At 42.2% G+C, this 20,844-nt stretch overlaps 1 protein-coding gene across 2 annotated transcripts in view; it reads left to right on the top strand.

The window, feature by feature from the left end:
- Positions 1–20,844, top strand: part of DSCAM (DS cell adhesion molecule) — a 471,606-nt gene that overhangs the window by 338,952 nt on the left and 111,810 nt on the right. For both annotated transcript variants that reach the window (XM_030957750.1, XM_030957759.1), the window contains exons 12-14: positions 11,935–12,131; positions 14,642–14,738; positions 16,094–16,222. In XM_030957750.1, the coding sequence (XP_030813610.1) occupies positions 11,935–12,131; positions 14,642–14,738; positions 16,094–16,222 (423 nt within the window). The remainder of the gene's footprint in view (positions 1–11,934; positions 12,132–14,641; positions 14,739–16,093; positions 16,223–20,844) is intronic.

Genomic DNA, 20,844 nt, shown 5'->3' with positions numbered 1-20,844 from the left:
CCATCCCAGCCACACACTAAAGCAGCACAGAATCTGAAAAATATAAAAGCTAAAACTTGAGGCATCACCAGTTTGGAGTTGTAGTTGCAGCTGTTTTGACAGTGGCAGCATCTTCCTTTTTAGAACATTCATATCCAGTTATTAGTTTGGCATCCTGCTGATGCTGCTATTACTTCAATTCATCTTACTGGTAAGGAAAGTTTAAAAGTCACATCATTTCCCAGCATTTTCCACTGTGAATTCCCAGTGAAACACTGTGGGACAAAGGTATAGCACTTCAACAATGAGGGATTTTTCATGCTAAATTCCAAACAACTGACAAATTTTCCTTCAGTTAAAAGAGAGCAGAAATGCAGGAGCTTCTCAAGATTAAATGTCATGATGATTTTTTTCCAAGGTCTTAGGTAATATGATAAAATTTTAATTACAGCTACAGAAGGGGTTGGTTAGAGCAGTTATTTGCAGAGGAGGACCAGCGTGGATCTACAACACAAGACCATCCTGCCCATCACTCCAGCAGTCTCTTTTTAGCAAAAAACAGAATAATTCATCCATGGGGAAGTTCATTAAATAAGAAGCTGACTAGAAGATAACTAGAAATTAGTAACAACTTTGCTTCATGATGAAAAAAGAAGTTTCTACCTTTGATTCAACAACACCATAACCTTTTGTTTTATATTTCATTTGTCAAAACTAGTTCCTCACAGAATTAAAAAGCTGGGAATGTATTCCCAGATGACCACCAGGAAATCCATGTTCCTTAGAGTGCTTTTAGCTTGAATGAATTTGGTGGATTTTGCCAGTATTATTTGGCTGAAAAAAAGACTCAGTTTTGAGAATTCTCATGAATTTGTGTAGCTTTTTCTTTTCTCCTTTTCTGCCAAAGTTTTCATTTTGAAGATGTTGTGAGCATGTTGGCCTGATTTTTAAATGGTGCTAATAAAGCCTTCTGAGAAATGCCTTTGTCAAAGAGACCACATTCTCATAAAAAGTTTTAGGTCAAAGAAATTAGCTGTTCTCTAAAGAAAAAATAACTTACAGTCTAAAGCCCCAACAGGAGTGGTTTTAAAAACCTTTCTACCAACTTACAAGAAACTCTAAAATGTATCATAGAAAAAGTAGTAAAACTTGAACATAAAATCCCCCGGGGATGTGACTAATGAGGCTGTTATACAGTGTATAAACTCACACTATACCGTTGTGATTATTCTTTTTATAATTAAATATAATCTAAAAATCCTCAAAAAACAAAACCCAGAATGACCAAATCAGCCCTTAAACCTCCTGTATTTCCTAAGGCCAAATGAAGATAATTTAATAATTTAGGTACAAAGCTTAGATCTAAGCACAGCTTTTGTGTTTGTGTGTTTCAAGGATCTGATTAACAAAGAAACAGTTGACAACCTGATTTTTAAAAAAGTCAAAGAAGCATTTTCGTATTGCCCTTGTAACCAGCTGCTTCATTTATCACACTCAGCATCTGTCATCTACAATATGTCAAACCCTGCTTGCAAACACGACTTTCTTCTTCCTTTTCTGCTGGTTACATTATCAGCAGTGCCATTTTGGCCTCTGCTTTTGGGCACGTGCAAGAGGTAATGGGAGTTTCTATTCCCTTGAAATACAATTTAAAGGGGAAAAAAAATTATAAACCAAGTCCTTTGAACTCCTTGGAACGTGGGGAGGAAAGTGACCCCCAGCCCTGTGCCACGCTCTGTCCAGGAGATGGATGGCTATAATTTACTCCTGCCTCAAACACGAGTATTTATGGTGCCTCCCCTTGGCTGAGGGGTAAAAATGGTCTCCAGAGAAACAGAAACATTTCTTTTTAAGAACGTTTTGAAAAGAGGGATGCGTGGGACAGCTGAAAGTCAAGGGAAGGAGACAATGAGGCTTGCTTTGTCCTTTTTTTTTTTTTCCCCAGGTGATAAAATAATTCTCCTTGTTTGCCTTTGTGGAAAATATTTACTGTTTTATCCCATTTTTTTTACTCACCCACACACATGTGCCTGTGCATGTGCAGGCCCAAAAATACCTTGACCTAAGTTATAGAGGTGATAAATCTCTAGGGCCCCTGAACAGCAAAGCACTGTCAACATCAGCACTGTAAAATTTAGCTTTAAAACTTCTTTTCAGCTGTTCTCTGGCTCCCAGCTGGATGAGCACATTGGCAGCTCTGAATGAGCCAAAATAACTATAATCCAGGTCCAAATTAGGGTGCTCTTCCTCTGGCCTCAGACATTTGGGCAATGGAGCCAAATTCTCAGTCTCTGCTTTTGTCTGGAAGTATTAACTATTCAGTGAAACAGTCCCAAAATACTCAGCACACAAGGCCTAGAATTCAGATTTGATAAAACACCGCAAAGACACAATAACAAGAAATGCAAAAAATCACCAAAAAATTCCCAAGGAAGGTTCCTATTCATAAAAGTGAGAAAAGTTTCCCTTTCTGGTTTTTATTTGCTGTAAGAGCTGCTTCTAATTTATGGGTGATTGTATCTCAAAAAGTATTACATTTAATATCTTTATAAATATTGTGCTTCTCTAAGCCCTCTTTGTTTCTTTCCTTCTTTCCATGAAACAGGTACTAAAAATTGTTAATTTTAAAATATTAAATTATTTATTATTTTTAGGTATTAATTATTAATTTAATTAATTGTTAAATTTTTTGTCAATTTGTTAATCAGCTTTTCCTAGGCTGTACAACTTTTAAGATGGTTTCCACCTCTTCAGGAATTTTTCTGCTTTTATTGAGATTTGCTTTCCCTCTAGAAACTCATGGCATGCTGAGCAGTAAAAGTAGAAACTACACCATACAGAGGAAAAGAAAAGATAAAATAGATGGAGAATTAAGGTTTTGGTTTTGCAGAAACAAGCAGACCAAGGTCATCAGACCATTCCCAAACTATTATTCCCAGATGGTCTCTCTAAAAAGGGGCAGAATTTTTACTGGATAGATGAAATAAAACTAAAATAAATATCTTCAGAGATTTATATTAGGATCTTATTCTCCCTCGTTGAATCTCCTTTCCTGTCTTTCCTGGGATTGTAGCATTTATTAACATTCTGAACCTCCTTAGTTGAGAGAATGTGGAGATTGAGATCAAACCTTTAGCACTTGATTTCCCTGACTTTTAGCTGGACTTCTGAAGGTTGGTTGCAAAAGTCTGACCAGCTCACCCTGAGGTCCTTTTATCATCAATAAGAAGACGTTTGTTGTCTTTGAAACAAGACAAATGGCCCTATGGAAGGCCTTTTTTTTTTGTCCCCTCAATGCCCAGTACAGAAATAGTCTTTAATTTTTAGCCGCCTGAGGACCAGTTGTAGTGAACCACTGATGGATTTTATGGCCATGCTTGGCCCCTGTGCCCAGGTGAATGCTTTTGAATATTCACCCAATGCAACAACACCTATGTAGGTGTTAATATGCAGAAAATATATTTATTTATATTGGTTATGCTAATAAATTCATATAGAGAGTGGCTGCTAAATATACAGAGAGTTGTGTCTTGCTGATTTAAATACCTTAGAGTCTGTTCCTGCCATCACAGTATCAGATTACATTGGTCTATCTGCAAGTAGGTAGAAAATAAAATTATAATTCCCTCTGAACAGCTAGAGGAGACTGGTTCTAGCAGAGCCCTCTTTCTTATACATCAGCAGATAGCATTTCATGGCTTTTTAGCTCAGAACTGAGCTGTTATAGACCCAGGTCACTGTGCTTAAAAGTATATTTACTTGCATGAGTGAGCAGTGAATGAAAACCATTAATGTCCCGGCATGCCCCACTCCCCAATACTCATTTCTGTTGGAGCCAGAGTTTCTTCGTGTGTTTCTGCTTCATTTAAACCTGTCAATACCCCAATTAGTGTTTGCTTCTCTTCCCCAGGGAGGGACATTTACACATGTCACTTCACAGCCTCCAAAATCTAAAAGACTTATGGGAGCTGCTGGGTCATAAAATAAAGCCTGATTAAAGCTTGTGCTTTCCAGTGACTTTCTGCTTTTTTTTTTTTTTTCATTTGAACTTGTAAATTGTTCAGGTGGTCTTAAGGAAAGGACACAAATAGAGAGTTTAAAGCATAAAAACTTGTTAAAATAAAACCCAAAAAAACCTCACTCTCCCATGGGATTCCACAGTTTCTGCTTTTAACTGATTTGCATTCAGTAAGTCACCAAAAATTAGAGTGCTGTGCTTTACAATTATGATAGCAGTAACCCTCTCATTTCACATTAAAACTTGATGCCATCTTGATGGCAGACTGAATTCAATTTAAGATCAAAGCATTGGAGAAGTTATCTAAAATTATGTATTGCTAGTTTTAACTATTTAACATTCCTGCTCTTTCCAGCCTGGCTTTTATAACAGGCTGATTAAAGATCATAATTGATTTGGAACAGAAAGTGGCCCAAGGAATTTGTAATTAATGGAGACATGTTTCTGGTGCTAATTTTTAGGCTTCCCAACCATGAAAATGATGGTAAAACTAATACTGGTCATAAATTTCTTCCATGGGAAGATGATCTTTGTCTAAGTCTGCATAAATCACAATTACATATGTGGTAACATAAAGGTTTTTCGATCACTAATTTTTGTTTTGACAATTAGCCAAGCTTTGATGACGCTGATTTCCCAGTGCCTTGTGTGAGTTCCCACAGTTTGTAACTAATTTCCACAGGCTTTCAGTACAGCTTGCTGCAGGGGACAAAGCTGTCAGCTTATCATCCCCCCATTCCCTTCCCCTTGGTTACTGGGAAGTGCAGTGGGACAAAATGGGAATTGAAGCTGCATGCCAAAGCAAGAGAAAGTCACATTCATTTCAGAACCATGTCAAAGTCAAAGGAAAGCCCAAGAAATAGCAGCAGCCGCTGTATCATCTGAAGCCATCAGTTTTCACTGTACAAACACAGAACTAATTCAAGAAAAGACCTCAGGAAGAGGAAAAAATTCCCTTTGTGATTTGAGAGAAAAGCTCTTTTTTATTTTATTAATGCGTCTTTTGGTTAAAATTCATAGTTGTCATGCAAAATAAATCAACTTCTCTTCCTCTAATGTGACCTGAAACCACTTCTGAGTGAATAAGATATGAACCCTAAATGTTCACAGCCTTTGCCCTGACACACTCAATCAGATCAGGAGGCGCTGGTGGAGCTGCCAAGGACTCAACACATCATTGTCACTTTATTCCAGCCCAGCATCAAACAAGGCCTGTTCAAGCTTGGAAACACATGTTGGAATAATATTTATAATCAAAGTAACTTGGCTGAAATGGTGTTTTAAGATGTACAGAAGCCATATTCATTCCCATTCAGCATTTATTAATTTTTAGATTTTTTTCTCCAAAGATTACCTTGTATGGGTGTCCTAATAAGGCAGTTTTACAAAGCACTGAGTCTCTTGTTTTGATATTGGATTTGAAATATAAATTTATAAAGCATTGGACTTGCCATTTATGTGTTTAATGTCTCTCTTTTTACACAGCAGTGCTGGTTTTTATACTTTTCTGTCAAAAAATTATTTTGCTATTAGAACTGCTAATGAATGTCTTGACTTTTGTCCAGCAATTAATTCATACAAAAATGTTTAAAAAAGCTACTGGTCTTCCTTTTAGGGCAGGTTTGGGGTAGAAGGTAATTTGCTTTGTTCAGTTTTATTTTAAAATATTTTCAAGAATATACTTACAAATAAATTTTTGGAATTTTTTCCCTATACACTACAGACTCCTGAAACTAAAGCTGAGTAAATAATTCAGTCTGTCGTATGAATTAATCAAATATTTACTTCTCTCCTCAAATTTCTCAGGTTTACATGTTTGAAATTATTTTTTCTAATCTGCAACATCAATGGCTAATAATTTCAAAACATTGGCTTTTTAAACTTGAAATTCATGCCATATTGATTACTGGCACAATTCACCCAGAATGGTTTTTATCTATGAGTTGCATTGCTTGGACAGCAAATTCTTTACTGATTCAAAGCAATACAATAAAATCTTCTATTCTAAAATCACCTTCATTAAATGATTAAATAATTCAAATGGAATTTTAAAAATATTTTTCCTAAGAGAACATGTCTCTAACGAGGTTTGCACAACAAACAAACAAACATGAGTAGGTCCCAAATGTAAAGTTAATTTTCAAAATTAGTGAGTATCAGTAGAAAGAAGTTGTCATTAATTATATGGCCATTATTATTATATATAATAACTTGCATACATAAGAATGAGATTTTTTTGTGTGTTTACATATTTCTTTGACCCTCTGAGACACAGAATTTGTTTCCCAGTCTTGGACATCTGATGAGGATTAAGAGCATGATTTTCACCTGCTGAACAGGCTTGACTTTTACCAAGGAGCTATGAATTTAAATTGAAGCGCTTGGGAAATCCTATTCATTCAAAAGTCTCTTTTCTTCATCATTTTAATTCTAGAGATATAATATTTAAGTAAACCCAAACATCTCTTATCAGAAAGGGAAAACTGAAGTTACGAATTTTAGCAAAGCTCTTGCTGGCTCCTGAAAGTCTACTAAATTTGAAAATAAACTAACAAATATATGTATCAACTAATCAAAGTGTGACAGCTAGGCTCCCTTAAATATAAATAATGTATTTGCATGGGCTTTCTCTGCCTGAGCAAAAGGGGATGGAGGAAAAGGGAATTTTTGAGGTAAGAAAATCCCATTTGTGATGGAGAGAAGAGTGTCCTCACTGTGGCAGAATGAAAGGACAGCTGAATTTGGCTTAAATGTCAAACTCAAATTTCAATTTATTTTTTCAATATTTTCTCAATGTTTGCAAGATAAATCTGCAAACATTGGTTACAGATATTTCCCCAAAGTGGCCAGTTCCAGCATGATCCAGTGATGGAGACAAAATAGAGTGGAGAACACTCTGCCAGGGCAGAGATCTTCAGACCAGGAGAATCCCAGAATGGTTTTGGGTTAGAAAGGACCATAATTCTCAAAAATACTGAGAACTTTAGTCTTACAATCATTTTTGAATGACACATGGATATTTAGTGTTTAATTACAAACTGAAACACAGGGAGATTTTTAAGTTGCTTTTTCCAATGTGGCTATTCCCATCTATGAGCTGAAAGAGAGAAAAAATACCTCTCTCCACCCCAGCTCTCTATATAATTTTTAAAATTGATGTGAATATTTGTTTTCTATTAATTCATAAAGATTTATTCTAAAAGGATTCAAAAGTTTCTGCTACTCTTCACAAGCTTTACTTAACTTCCTACAGTCTTGTTAATCTGGATAACGAGATTGGTCTTTATCAAAGTAATTAAATATTTTCATTTTAATTTGGACTCAGTTCCTGATGAAACACTCAGCAGTAGAAGAGAAAAAATAAGTCAGATTAAGTAATTTTTACTGAATCTTAGGAAAGGCCCAAATTCAGTTTTCTTCAAGAGTAGACAAAAAGGTTTTCTTTTGTCTGAGCCACTTTCACAAGTCTTAAGGACAACTCTGACTACTGAATTTCGTACTCTGATTTTAATGAAGTTGTTAGTACTAAAAAGCAATCATTATATCAACAAGAAATATTAGCATAATAATTGCTAATTAATATGATTGTACAATCTAATATTTTGATATGCATTAGTATAGCAATAATATTTAGTGCTATAATAAATAATGGATAATAATAATAATTTTACATTATTTCTTGCTGGGTTGCCATGAAGAAAGGGGAAAACAATGGTTTCACCTGTGAAAAGCAGCAAATAAATCAGCTTTCCAAAAGAAAGTCCAACTCTAGACAGAGAAAACTCCTGGATTAATGCTGCTGGCAGAGATATGAACATCTTGAAAATGGAAATTGCCCTGATTTATAAATTGTAGCTTCTCCTTTGTCCAGTTTTGACCAATAGATCTCTAACTGTGCCCAGCACCCCATGGCTTCAGACAAACCATGGAGAACCCCAGAGAAAACAGAACTGGACTCATTTGTCCCCTGGTGAAACTGCTCCAAAACTGTGGAACATGGCAATATCCATTCCTTGAACCTGCACAGCAACATCCCCTTCCCTCCAAAAATTCTCTTATATAAATGTCTATAAATATAATTATGTGTCTGTATATAATGCACATTTGAAGAGATATAAGGCACAGCCACACTTAATATGGCATCTGAATCATCTTGATACATTTCTAAATGCCTTCACTTTTTTTTAAGACATCCTAAGAGAATATCTCATGCATATGTAGTGCAGATTTAGCTTGCTTATTTACAGTTTTCTAGATCATTTTGTCAGTAAAGAACCAGCATATTTATCTCAGTTATTTGCATCAGTAATTTGATTAAAGATAGTTGGAGGATGAAAAAATATGTTGCCTAAAATATCCTTGGGAATGTGGCTTTGTTACCAGAAATCTTTTGACATAGAGGAAGATAAAAAGAAGAGCTTATGGTTTAGAATTATTGGAGATAAATTGTGAAGAGTAAAAAATCAGCTTTGGAGGAAGGGGAAATATTTAGCTGTGAGGCATTGCTATGGCAATAAGGAATCCATGTGGAAGATTATGTGAGGAGAAGGGAAGGATAAGCCGGAATAAAGCTGTATCTGAGGAATAAAGTCATCTTTCTTTACATGTTTTTATGCTGCTCTTATTAATAAAGTTTATTGGGGGGGAAAAATGAGCTTTCCAAGGAAGCCTCTGTTTTTTAAACAGTACAGAGTCAAGGGATTTGGTTTGGAACTGACACCCAGTGCAGGAGCTGGAAGAGTGTGCAAACCCAGGGCACCAGGAATATTTCTGTGTCTGCTCTGGGGTGCCCTGACCCCCAGGGCAGCACTGACTCTGACCCTCATCCATGGAGAAAGTTTCCCAGACTTCAAGATAGACCAGAATCCACAAAGTGTGAAATAGATTATAGAGAGCAGTGTAGGTGTATCACTGGGTGAGAAATTGAGGTTTTGGGGTTTTTAGTGTGTTGTGGATGGAAGCAAGATGGAGGGCACAGGGTGTTGTCCTGGGTTTCTTCTTCATGCTTCTTCTTCCTTCTTCTCCATGGGTTTGGGTGGCATTTTGTAATTGGGCAGAAAAGTCCCCATTGCAGCTCTGTGGGATCAGTTATTGGGTTAAAAGGGAAAATAATCCAGGTGTCAGTTCTTCATTGGGTAGTTTAGTCTTAAAAGTCCTTGTACCAAGAGATTGTTGGCCATTTTGTGCCTTCTAATGAAAAGCTGCCCAACTCACAGTAGTGAGACTGTTTTACTGATAACAAACAATAAACACCTGAGTCTGAACATGAAACACCATCTCAAGTGCCTTCAGTCCAGACAAACAACTGGTACCCCCACTGAAGAGAGGCAGGAGAGTCTGGGACAGGCTCCTGGATGGCTGTGGGATTTCAATCCAAGTCCAGATGTCCCATTTTCTGTGTGCTCCTGCTCATGAAGCAGGAGGAGGGCAGACCTGCCAGGGCAAGGAGCTCTGGTACCTCGTGGGGAGGCACAAACCCCTCACCCCTCATCTCCTGCATGGGCTCAGAACATTTTCACCATCACCAGGGAAACTCCAAGGAGGAGATATTAATGGGAAGGAAGACTGCAGCTGTAGGGAAAACCCTCTAGGTGGCTTAGGGGGTTGGCTGATTTAATTAGGGATGGGAAATGAGGCTGGAAGAGGAAAATATAAAGGTATAGGGATTAGGGGACATGTGAGAACCTGAGGAGGTTGAAGCAGGAAGAAAGAAGGACAGGTGAAGGGGACTGGAGTTTGTGATGAGGGGAGAGAGATGTGCAGAGGAAGGGACATGTGGGAGGCTGGGGACATTGTGGAAGGAAGTAAGGAGGTGGCACAAATTAATGATGGTAAAGTGGACTCCTTAACAGTCTGGCACTCTTTTGAATGGGGTCTCCTATTGGACAAAATGCATAAAAGGATGTATAGGACTATTTCAAGAAGAAATTCAGGAAGAATTCAGACATTGGCAGGGAGGTTTGGAGACCCCATCCCTGGAGGTGCCCAAGGAAGGCCTGGATGTGGCACTCAGAGCTCTGGGCTGCTGACACAGTGGGAATCAGGCACAGCTTGGTCTCCATGGCCTTGGAGGTCACTTCCAGTCTAAATGATTCTGTGATCTTGCGTAGCCCTGGTTGTTCTGGGTTTGGAGGAACAAGCAGATGGGCACAGAAATGCAACTTTCTGAAAGTAACTTCCTTGTGAGTACGTGGGCACATACCAGATGAAACTGAGGCTATTTCCATTCTCTAGAATATGGAATCAGACTCATCCTAATTTTCTATTTTGATTATTCATAATTTCTTCTTTTCAAATGCTCCTCTTGGACAAAGCTGATGAGTACCTCATACCCAAACAGTTAAACAAGAGGTACTTCATCACTAGTGCATGTGGAGCCTCCTGCCTCACACATGACCTTCCTCAGAGTTCCTCCTGGAATTAGATCCCATTGGTAACTCAAACCCACAGCTCCACAGGCCCTGTTAATCTCCAGTTCAGTTTGGTTTGGATCAGGAAGCCTTTGAACAGAAAGGGCTGCATCCTGACATATTGTCATCTCCAAGCATTAACAGCTCTGGCATGTGAAAAGGTCATGCCACCAAGCATTAGCATTACGGGCTGGCAATTAAAGTAATTCATTTAAATAAGGGTTTTTATTCTGCTGTGCAGCAACAAACACAACCTATGCAAGGGGAAAGCCTGGGAAGGCCTCAAATCAGATCCTCTGCCAGTGTCATCTGATTAAAACAGGGACTCAGAGAAGCTCAGATGGAAGGAGTGAGTTGTTCTGATAAGAGGCAGCCATTCATGCATAAAAAGAAGGGTCTGGGGCTACTGCAGGAGGCAGCCCTGGAGGGCAAGAGCTCAGGGAGGGGATTCATTGCTGATGCCTCATATGCTCCAGAAGAATGGACAGATTTATTCAGAAAGAACAGCTCTAGGTGCTGTCCAAGGCTCTCCAGCTTCTGCTGGGCCTGAACTGAAGGATTTGTGGGTTTTGATTCTTTCTAGAGACAGAAATCCAGGCGCCATTCGTTGGTGGACAAACCATGTGGGGAGGGGAGGACAGCAAAGGACACCAAAGAGATCATCCTGTTTCAAAGATGCCATGTTTGGGATTTGCAATAAAACATCCCAAGGAATTTTTTTCTTCTTCTTTGCAGGAAATTTTAATTCCAAAACATGAAAATACTTCAGGTTTAAGACTATTCTTGCTAAGAAGAGAGTACTTTTTTTCAACATTAAAATTTAAGCCCTTTTTTAAAGAATGGTTAATAAAGATGACAGGTATGTCCAAACTGTTCTGCAAAAACCTTCTGAGTACAATAAAAACTCGAATCTAGCTAGGTTTATTGTCAGTTTAATTATACTTTCAGTTCAGCACAGTTCAGCTACGCTCTCAACACATCCGTGGTCTGTAAGCTCCTTGGTGCAGAGCCTTTCTTTTAATTTTGTGCAGCTCCTGGTTTAATTGAGCCCTCATTTTGATAGATCATTACTGTCACACACACTGGTAAAACATGTAACAGTCAGCAAGGAGAACAGCAGCTCATCAGAAGGAAGCAGACATTTTTATCAGTTCTTTATTGTCCACATATCTGAACACTTATTAGTTAAAGTCCCTTTATGTGCTGTGAATATTGAATATTGAATTATGTTGAATATTGAATGCTGAATTAAGATGCCCTGTGAGCAGCAAAACAAATGAAGACAGGCTTCCTTTGGGATTCACATCCTCTATTGTCCACTTCCAACTCCTTTCTGCTAAGTTCCCTTTGAGGGCCACCAGTTCTCTTAACACAGGAATGAAAATAAAATACTTTTTCACATTTATTTCAACCTGGTTCAATATGGACAAGCTGGTCAGACACAGATTGAAGAGCCAACCTTGTATTGTCAGACCCTTCAGCTCACTGAGGAACAACCTTGTTTTGTTTTGTTCTGTCTGTTTCTAGTTCCAGCTATGATAACCTCCTACCCAAACACCACCCTGGCAACTCAAGGCCAGAAGAAGGAGATGAGCTGCACGGCTCATGGAGAGAAACCCATCATAGTCCGCTGGGAGAAGGAAGACCGGATCATTAACCCCGAAATGTCTCGTTACCTGGTTTCCACAAAGGAAGTTGGGGATGAAGTGATTTCTACCCTGCAGGTAAGAAAACAAATTGGCCCCCAAATCATCCAGATATGTCAAGGTGTGCTTGGTTTGGTTTTGATTTACGTGCAGGGCCAGAATGACAACACCAGAGCCCCAGCACTCGCTCCGTGCATGGTGGGGCAGCCAGAAGAGGGAGAGGAAATTTCTGCAATCCATCCCTAATGAAAAACTCCCTCTTCCCACACTCCAGAGGGAGCAAGAGAGTGAGCCAAGCACAATACTCAATCCTTTCTGTCTCAGGAGCAGCATGGCTCATGCCTTAGTGTGTCCTTCCCTGAATCAGTTTCACCAAACTGCTGATAAACTCTGGCAAATACCAAGTTCTGATGTGTGTCACACTTACCCTCACCAAAATCACTAAACTGGTTTGAGAAAAAATGCTGCCTTTTAAAAGTGCTTTTCTCCCTTCCTTTCACTTGGTAGGGCTTGTGAGACCACTTTGTAAAAAGTCAGGATTCAAAGTGGTGTTTTACGTGTGCTTTCATGAAATCTAAAAGAATCTTTCTTCTTTTTTTGCGCTCCAAAATATTCATTTTCCATTTCCAGTCACATTTAAAAAGTGTATTTATCAGGCCCAAGGAACTAATTCTCTATCTGTCTGGTTATTGTCTAAATTTTAGTGTAACTCTTATAAAAGATTTCTTTATTTACCAGCCAAAACCTGTGTTGGATGATATGCAGTAAAATTCTGGATTTGCTCTCTGTGAGAAACCTTTGTCACTGATTTGTATGAGGAACAAAAAATTCTATGTGTGATTTTTTTCCTATTAGTATTAGTTAGTATTTTTGTGACACAATTTATATTTAGTTATAGGATTGACCCCTAGGCCTCTCTGCCACCATTCTTGTTGATTTTAATAAGATAACCCCTGGATAGATGACAATATTTCTATTTGGAAGGCTGGAGAGTTTTCTGAAGCAGTTGTGTACAGCAATTGTGCTCTACATCCATGTGTGCCACATACAAAACCTTTCACTTCTGAGAGATAAAACACCCAAAAAAGCAGAAAATGGCAGATTAAGGCTATCTCTGAAGCTCTGAGCTCAGTGATTTTGCATGACAATGTAATCTTTAGTTGTGTACTCAGGTTTTATTTTTTCTGCAGGACCCCTGCCTCAGTGAGACAGGACTTGGATTTTCACTGGGGCTGAATTAGGGTTGAGTAATGAACGGCACTGTGTGGTGCAGAGCTGATTTTTGAGACCAAACTTTTCACAGGTGGCCAATAATTGTGTGTTCTTTGTTTTCTGGGCACTTGCCCTGAGCCCTTGGGGTCTGATTTGCAGAAGTACTAAGCCCTCCTGGCTGCAGCTAAACTCAGTGGAAGCTGTTATGAACACATGAAAGGCTATTTATTGCTCAGGATTCTGAGGGAGGGGGAGGAAGGCCCTACATGTCTCAAATTGGGCTCTGGAAATTTTTGTTTTTCAGCTCAGCCACACGTGCAAGTGAACACAGCTTGACACGTTGCCACATCTCAGTGATAACTCTCCAATTTCCTTGCAGCAAGTGGGAAATTAATTCATTTATCTTAACCAGTGGTGACTGGGAGTTGTGCTCACATCACCTGGGTTTTGCTGAGGAATAAAGAGCACGTGGAGTTTCCATGGCTCAGCTAATATGTAGCAACTTGTCAAGCAACCACAAACGTTATCATACATCTGCTTCCTTAATTCCCTACATGAAATGGTGGCAATGCTCTTCATGGTGTAAGGGCTGATGAAAATAAATTCACTCCTGTTTCTGCAATGGGTGAATTCAGAGGAAAATGCTGTGAGAAAATGAATGTCTGTTTTCAGGGCACAGTTTGAACAGGGAACAGTAAATAAATTGCAGAGCAGCACACTGAACAATGAGAAGGAAATGGTATTTCAAATATCTGCTCATTTAAAAAAAATTCTTTCTTTCTTATACCTTGAATGAAGCAGTGGTCCTGTAGAAAAATATCATTATGACCATGTTTGTAAATATTATATATAAATTTCCTTGCTGTTAAACAACAAATTGAAAAGACCACACAAAACTTTATTATGAGGCACCATGCTAAACGCTACAGGGTTCACTACCAGTGTTTGAACATTTATTTCCCCACACAGACTTCAGCCACTTGAGTTATTTTCAGAAATAGCCAGAAAAATTTGGAGGCAGCAGGAGGCACCATTTTGTATGGCAAATTTCAGCCAACAGTTAAATGCTTGGCAAAGTTGTGAGGAACTGGAAACAAGGCTCCTAAGGAGAAGCTGCAGGAATAGGTGGAGCTCCAGCTCCTGACTACACGTGTTGAGCTGGTAGCCTGTGTCCTCAGCCCAGGTGCTGCTGGCTTTGATAATCTCAGTATTTTGGAAGCTTTCCTATGCAATTGTATGTGTGTAACCTGCCATATCTATTTATTGCTGTCAAGGAGAACAGTCTGAGCGATTTTTCTTGTGCCTCACAGACAAGCTGTTGGTTTATTTTCTCTGTGTGCTGTTCAATCCATCACCTCTTTTCCAACCTCCTATAGATTCTGCCAACTGTGCGTGAAGATTCTGGCTTCTTTTCCTGCCATGCCATCAATTCTTACGGGGAGGATCGTGGAATAATTCAGCTCACTGTGCAAGGTAGGCAGAGGATAACACAAGGGAAAAACCCACAGCTGTTGTAGGACAGGAAGTGCAGAAATCTGCTGGGGGGAGGGAGGTTCTGATTCTTAATTAAATGTGTTCCTTATTGTCAAAGAAATGTAGAGTTGCATTAAGGTTCTCAGTCTTTCATTTTACAGCATCACAGCTTATACCAAAATAAAAGATAAGCTTGAGTCCTTCTAGATCTGTACAAATTAATTAGAATTTTTTTCTTAAATACAGTAGTTGACAATTGCCAAAGATACTTAAAACTAGTATCTTCAGTAAGGACTGTAAACGTGGAGGATTGAGGGAGAGCAGGTTGCATTTAATTTTAAAGAACAAATGTGCTTCAAACCCAGATCTGAAATAAAGCAAAAGTGATCTCACTTCATCTCTAGAGAAATGTTAAACCTACTGTGGAACTTAAAGCAAAACATTTCAAGTTTAATCAATCAAAATAAATTGTGAGCAGTTTGCACAATCCAAATTCTAGGAATTTATATTGGGCCTGGGGTTTCCTTCTCACAGGGCAGAAACAGCAAGTCCTGGAGAGGCGACAATATTTGAGATGCAGAGCACAGGCAGGACTCAGCCACTGGCCACTGCTCATTCCCATGTGGTGCTGGTTCCTCCTGTGCCTCTCTGGACCTGCTCACAACAAATTCCTACAACTTGCAGATTTCTCTCTCCCTGCCCTTGATTTCAAGTAGCAGCAGATTCCAGAGGATGCCCAAGGCAGCCCTGTTGAAAAATTCAGGTGGAGTTTGGGGACAGGTTCCCAGTTCCACCACTGCTCATCTAAGCTGCCATGACAATTTAAAGGGACATTAGAATGGGTCTAGGGGCTGGTTATTTACCACATTAACTTTAGAGGCAGAAAGAGCTTTCAGAGGGATTTAATCAAACTATTCTGTTATTGAAGTAAGACTTTTAAACACACTCAAAGAGAAAGAAATTTTACTCCCTCTCTCCACCAAATTTGCACTTTTGAGTTTAGTACTCATTTCTACAATCATATTTCTACAATTTTTGAGTAAAATCACTGATAGTAGTGTCAGGGAAATATTGTGCTCAAGGTAAAATATCTTTCCTGGCATGAAAGTCCAAGCTGGCGTGATTTAAAGGAAATGCAAACAAGAAAGTTAAAGAGGAGCCAGTATTCAAGATTACACCAGTGACTCTGAGTTGAAAAATGCTGATACTGCCAGCAGGTGATTAACAGGATCAGGGTCCCTATGGGTGCCCAGAGAAATGCCAGGAAGGCTGAGGCAGTGCCACGCTGGTTGCTGTGCCCCTGCTAAGAGGATGGGCTGTGTTCTGAGCAGAGCTCTGTGTGTGTGTTTGCCCAGAGCCCCCCGACCCCCCTGAGATAGAGATCCGGGAGGTGAGAGCTCGGAGCATCGCGCTCAGGTGGACCATGGGCTTCGATGGCAACAGCCCCATCACTGGCTACGACATCGAGTGCAAGAACAAGTCAGGTAGGCAACAATCTCAGTCATCCCCCTTGCTGCTCATTCCCCACCAAGTCTGTGCTGTAAATTGAAACTGCCTGATGGAATTTTTTATCGTGGTTTGTTTAATCTTCCGCGGGAAGATTTATCTTCATTCGTTGTCCTTTTTGTTTGTTTTGTGGTAAAGACGGTAAATTTAGCAATTGCTGCTTTTCCCTTTTACCACTTCATGCTGTATTTACTCAGGCAAAAATTTTGTGATGTTTTCATTAGTACAAAAAGTATTTTCAAGAGTGTTGAATCATCAGTCATCATTTCAGCCCTGGCTTTGTAAATGAAATCAATAATGTACAAGAGAGATTGATAATGTATCTGAAAGATGAGGAGTGGAAATTCTCCACTGAGGCTGAAGTCAAGAATTGCAAGTTTGGAGATGTGCATTGGACAACGATGCCTTCAAGGGATATGCACACATAAAAGTTTCTGGGCTCTCTTTTCTTTATGATTGTTTTCCTTTCTTTCCAACCACCCACATGCTCCAGAAAAGCTTTTGAAAGTCATTCTTGCCTGATTGACTTCTTTCTCACACTAAATCATCTATTTCATTTCTCAAACACAAGAATAAATATTTAAGAATGGTGTAAGTCAGCACAATCCCATTTAGGATGACTGAGGTGCTTCCTTTCTATTGATGCAGTGACAAGAGGGATTTCAGAGCTCTAAAACATCCTTGTTAGATTTAGTTTGATGTTTTCAAGTGATAATGCAGAATGCGGGCAAAGATTAAGTGGGGGTCACCATGAACATGCATTGTCAAATGATTTCTCTCTAATATGGAATGATAAATCAAGAGCAAGACAGCAAAAGAAGCATCATCAGGTTGAATGGAAATATCAGGACTCAATATATTGATAAAAGTTAAAAAAATAAAGAAAGGAAAAGAAGTGGGCAGCAGAATTGGTGTCAAAGAAAATATTTCTTTGTCTGTATCTGAAGATAAATCCTGAAGGTCATGTCCTAACAAGAGCAGATTATCTTCTTCTTACTGCAAACAACAGAAATGTCAGTTTTTAAAGTCTGAGGCTGAATGTTTGGAGATACTCAGATCAGGTCTTTGAGAATTCTTGCATACGAATTTTGTCATTAATTGAATCACTGAGAAGATGAAATATTAAAGATGATTAATGGAGAACTTGCATGGGGTAGTTGGGGCAATTTAGAACAAAGAGGAAGAATTAAGAAAACTTCTCAGCTTCCAGGCATTAAAGGGGCAGAACATAATTTAGATTATATATTCAAGGAACACTCTACGAAGACCAAAGTGAAGCTGTAAACTGCACAACTGTGTTTTGTGTGAACTTTCCAACTCTGTTGCCTTTCCTGAGAACTTGGGGATTTCTCAAGCAGGAAAACTTTTCTGTTTCAGAGAAGGTGCAGGTGACCACAAAGAATGCATGGGCTGTATTTAGGAGCCCTCACATATCCCATAATAAAATCATAGAAATTAGGTTGGAAAAGACCTTTAAGATCATTGAGTACAAAGTTTGCTCAGCACTGCTGATGTCTACCCCATCAGACACAAAAGATACATTAATTACCCCAATGGAATTAGTTACTCCGTGGAAGGAACGTGGAGTTGCCTGTCCTGTAGGGTCCATTTGGCATCCCAGAGCGCTATGAATACCAGGAACTTGGTGTTTCAGGATGTTTTGGTACTTAGAGACATCATCTGTCTGTACAGACATGTACCTGTGGCACTCAGACCTGGCCCTTCATGGAAACCAGTCCTGTGCAGCCTCCAGACCTTTCCATCGGAGCTGCACAAAGAGCTCTGGAGACAGGAACAGGGATTTGTGTCCCTCATTTGTGCCTCTTTCACCATCCTTTTAAATGTTTTGTCTTTAGGGCAGTCTTAGGGACAAACTTTAAACAGTTCTGTTTAATTGCGCTGTTCTGTTCTTATGCTGTGGTGTGAGGGGGCTACACCCGGGTCCCCGATGCTTTCGCAGAGTTGAGGGTTCCCAAAATCTTGGCCGGGATCCGCGGGGGCTCCGGCCGGGCGCGGGGCTGGTGCGGTACCAGCCATGGCCACCGGGTGGCAGCGGCAGAACACCGGAAACCTGCAGGTGTGTGAGGAAGGGGATGAGAAACACGAGTCCTTGCTGTGCTCTCCTCACATCCCAGCTGGGACAAAGGCAGCAGGAGCCGAGTTCACCGGGGCGGCAGCAACGGCGGCGCCGCTCCCTCAGCGCCCGGCCCCGGCCCCGGCAGGCGGGGAGCCCTCGGCAGCGCCCTGCGGGCAGCAGGGAGCGAGGCCCGGCCCGGCCTCTGTGCCCGTGGCGCCGCAGAGGCCAGGGCAGAGCTGCAGGAGTCGGGGCCTCAGGCACTGCCCCGAGGCAACTGCAGCAGCCGGGCCCGGCTTTGTGGCAGCGCAGGAGGCTCTCGTGGTGCCGCTTCTCCAGCCCGGCCGGTGCCTGTGCATGGCCCCGGCCTTGCGCGCTGCCCCTGCCCCGCTCGGCTTCCCGTGCCCGGCAAAGGCGCCCAGGCCGCGCTCGGTGCCCCCGGCTGTCGCTGCTGAAGGCAGGGCCGAGCCCCGGTGCCCGGCAGAGCCCTGAGGGACGCCCCTGCTCCCCGGGCTCCCGCGGCTCCTGGAGCCGCTGCCCACGCAGTGCCCGGCCCGTCCGTGCGGCCGATTCCTGGTGCCCTGGGCAGCGCAGCCGGCAAAGCCAGGGCTCTGCACTGTGGGGCCGGGGCTGTCCTGTGGCAGCGTGGCCAAAGCCTCTCAGGGCTCTGGGCACAGCAGGGCCCAAAGGCCACAAGTGCGGGGCTGCTCCCAGCCACTTCCTGGCTGCTCCACTGATGTTGGGCTGCCGGGGGTTCCCTTTGTGACACGGGCACACGGTGTCGGGGCCCTTTGTGATGTGGGACGTGGTGGTGGCCTTGTGACACAAGGGAGCCATACCCTAGCTGAGGGTGTCTAAGGGGCGCAGAGCCCTGCGGTGCCCAGTCGCACCTGTGCAGGAAGCAGCTCCCTGTGTCTGTCTGCGCTGGACGCTGAGAGCGGCAGAGGCCGACAGCGACAGACAAGGACAGTGACAAGGACAAAGGCAACTCCAACTCCCGGTCCCCAGCCCCTTGCCCAGCTGGCTGGAGGACCCCCAGTGGGCAGTGGTCGGGGGCAGTGGGCAGGTCAGTCCTGCCACTGGCACAGACTGAGGAGGAGGAAAGGCCCTTTGCCGACATGGACCGCAAGTTTTCACGGTGGGAAGGTGACAGTGACAAGGAGCTTTCCCAGCGGGAAGAGGTGACGGTGCGAGAGAGGGCCCGACGGCAAGTACGGGCAGTCCAAGAAATTTCCCATCGGAAAGCCAGGAGAAGCCGAGAGCTGTACCAATGCCAGGTATGGGTGTGAGTTTGAGAGGTTTCCCAGTAGAGCAATGAGACACATGAAGAGCTCTATGAACAGAGAGGAGCTGTCACAGTCCAGGAGCTGTACCAGTGGGAGGAAGATGGTGAGATATACCAAGAGGTGTGCAAGTGGGAAGAATGTGTCAGAGCCCAAGAGATATCCCAATGGGAAATAGATGGGAGTGAGCAGCAGGAGTTGGGATGGGAAGAAGACAAGAGATCCCATGAGCTGTGCTTACAGAGAGATGTGAGTGTCTCAGAGGATTCCCAGTTGGACAATATTCAAGAGCCAGATCAGAAGGAAGGTGAGAAGTGCCAAGATCTCTCACTGTGCAATGTGCACTCCCCCATCTCTTGATGGGACAGTGTCCCAGAACTCTCACCATGGGAACAAGATGTGTGCTCCCACATGTCCCACTGGAAAGACAGCAGAGAATCAGAATTGTATCAAGTGAGAGAGAGCAGTGACAAGGAGCTGTCACAAGGACTAGCTGCCAGAGCCCAGGAGCTGTGCCAGTGGCCAGCTATTAGTGACTGAAAGCTGTCCCAACAGGAGGAGCATGTGAGCAGCCAGCAGCTGTCCAAATGGAGAAAGGACGTCAGCTCCAAGATCTGGGACAGAGCCTTGCGACCGCTGAGCAAGGCAGAGCCCCAGCCCTGTCACCAGATTGGACCCAGCTCTCCCAGCCCTGTGGACACAGCGCTGGCACCAGAGCCAGCCCCTGCCCTGCCCAGTGCCTCTCCTGCCCAACAGAGTCTCACAGAGTCTAAGCTGGCAGCTGCTGCCCTGGCCAGAGCTGATGAGAAGGAAGAGCCACCCAAGACTCTCACTCCAGAGGAGGTAAAGGCAGCAGCTCCTCTCTTCAGTGAGGAACTGCCATCACCGCGGACACAGAGCTCACGCAGCGTCTCATCCGACACCCGGACCAGTAGCCAGGCTTCACTATGCCAGGATCAGAACATCACTGAGGAGATCCTGATCCAGGAACTGACAAACATCTACGAACTGATGGAGAAGCTGGAGAGAGAGTATGCCCTCCAACAACAGATGCGTGTACAAGAAACCCAGCCCAGCTCTCCCAGCCCCATTGGCATGGAGGTGGCAACAGCGGCAGTGCCTGCCCTGCCCGGTGCCACCTCTGTCACAGGCAGTCCTACAGTGGCCAAGCCAGCAGCTGCTGCCCCAGCTGGATGTGAGAAGGAAGAGCTGCCCAAGCCTCTCACTCCTGAGGAGGTAAAGG

This window comes from Camarhynchus parvulus, chromosome 1 (assembly GCF_901933205.1).
Source record: "Camarhynchus parvulus chromosome 1, STF_HiC, whole genome shotgun sequence".
NCBI classification, from domain to species: Eukaryota; Metazoa; Chordata; class Aves; order Passeriformes; family Thraupidae; genus Camarhynchus; species Camarhynchus parvulus.
This window is presented reverse-complemented; position numbering and strand designations above follow the sequence as displayed.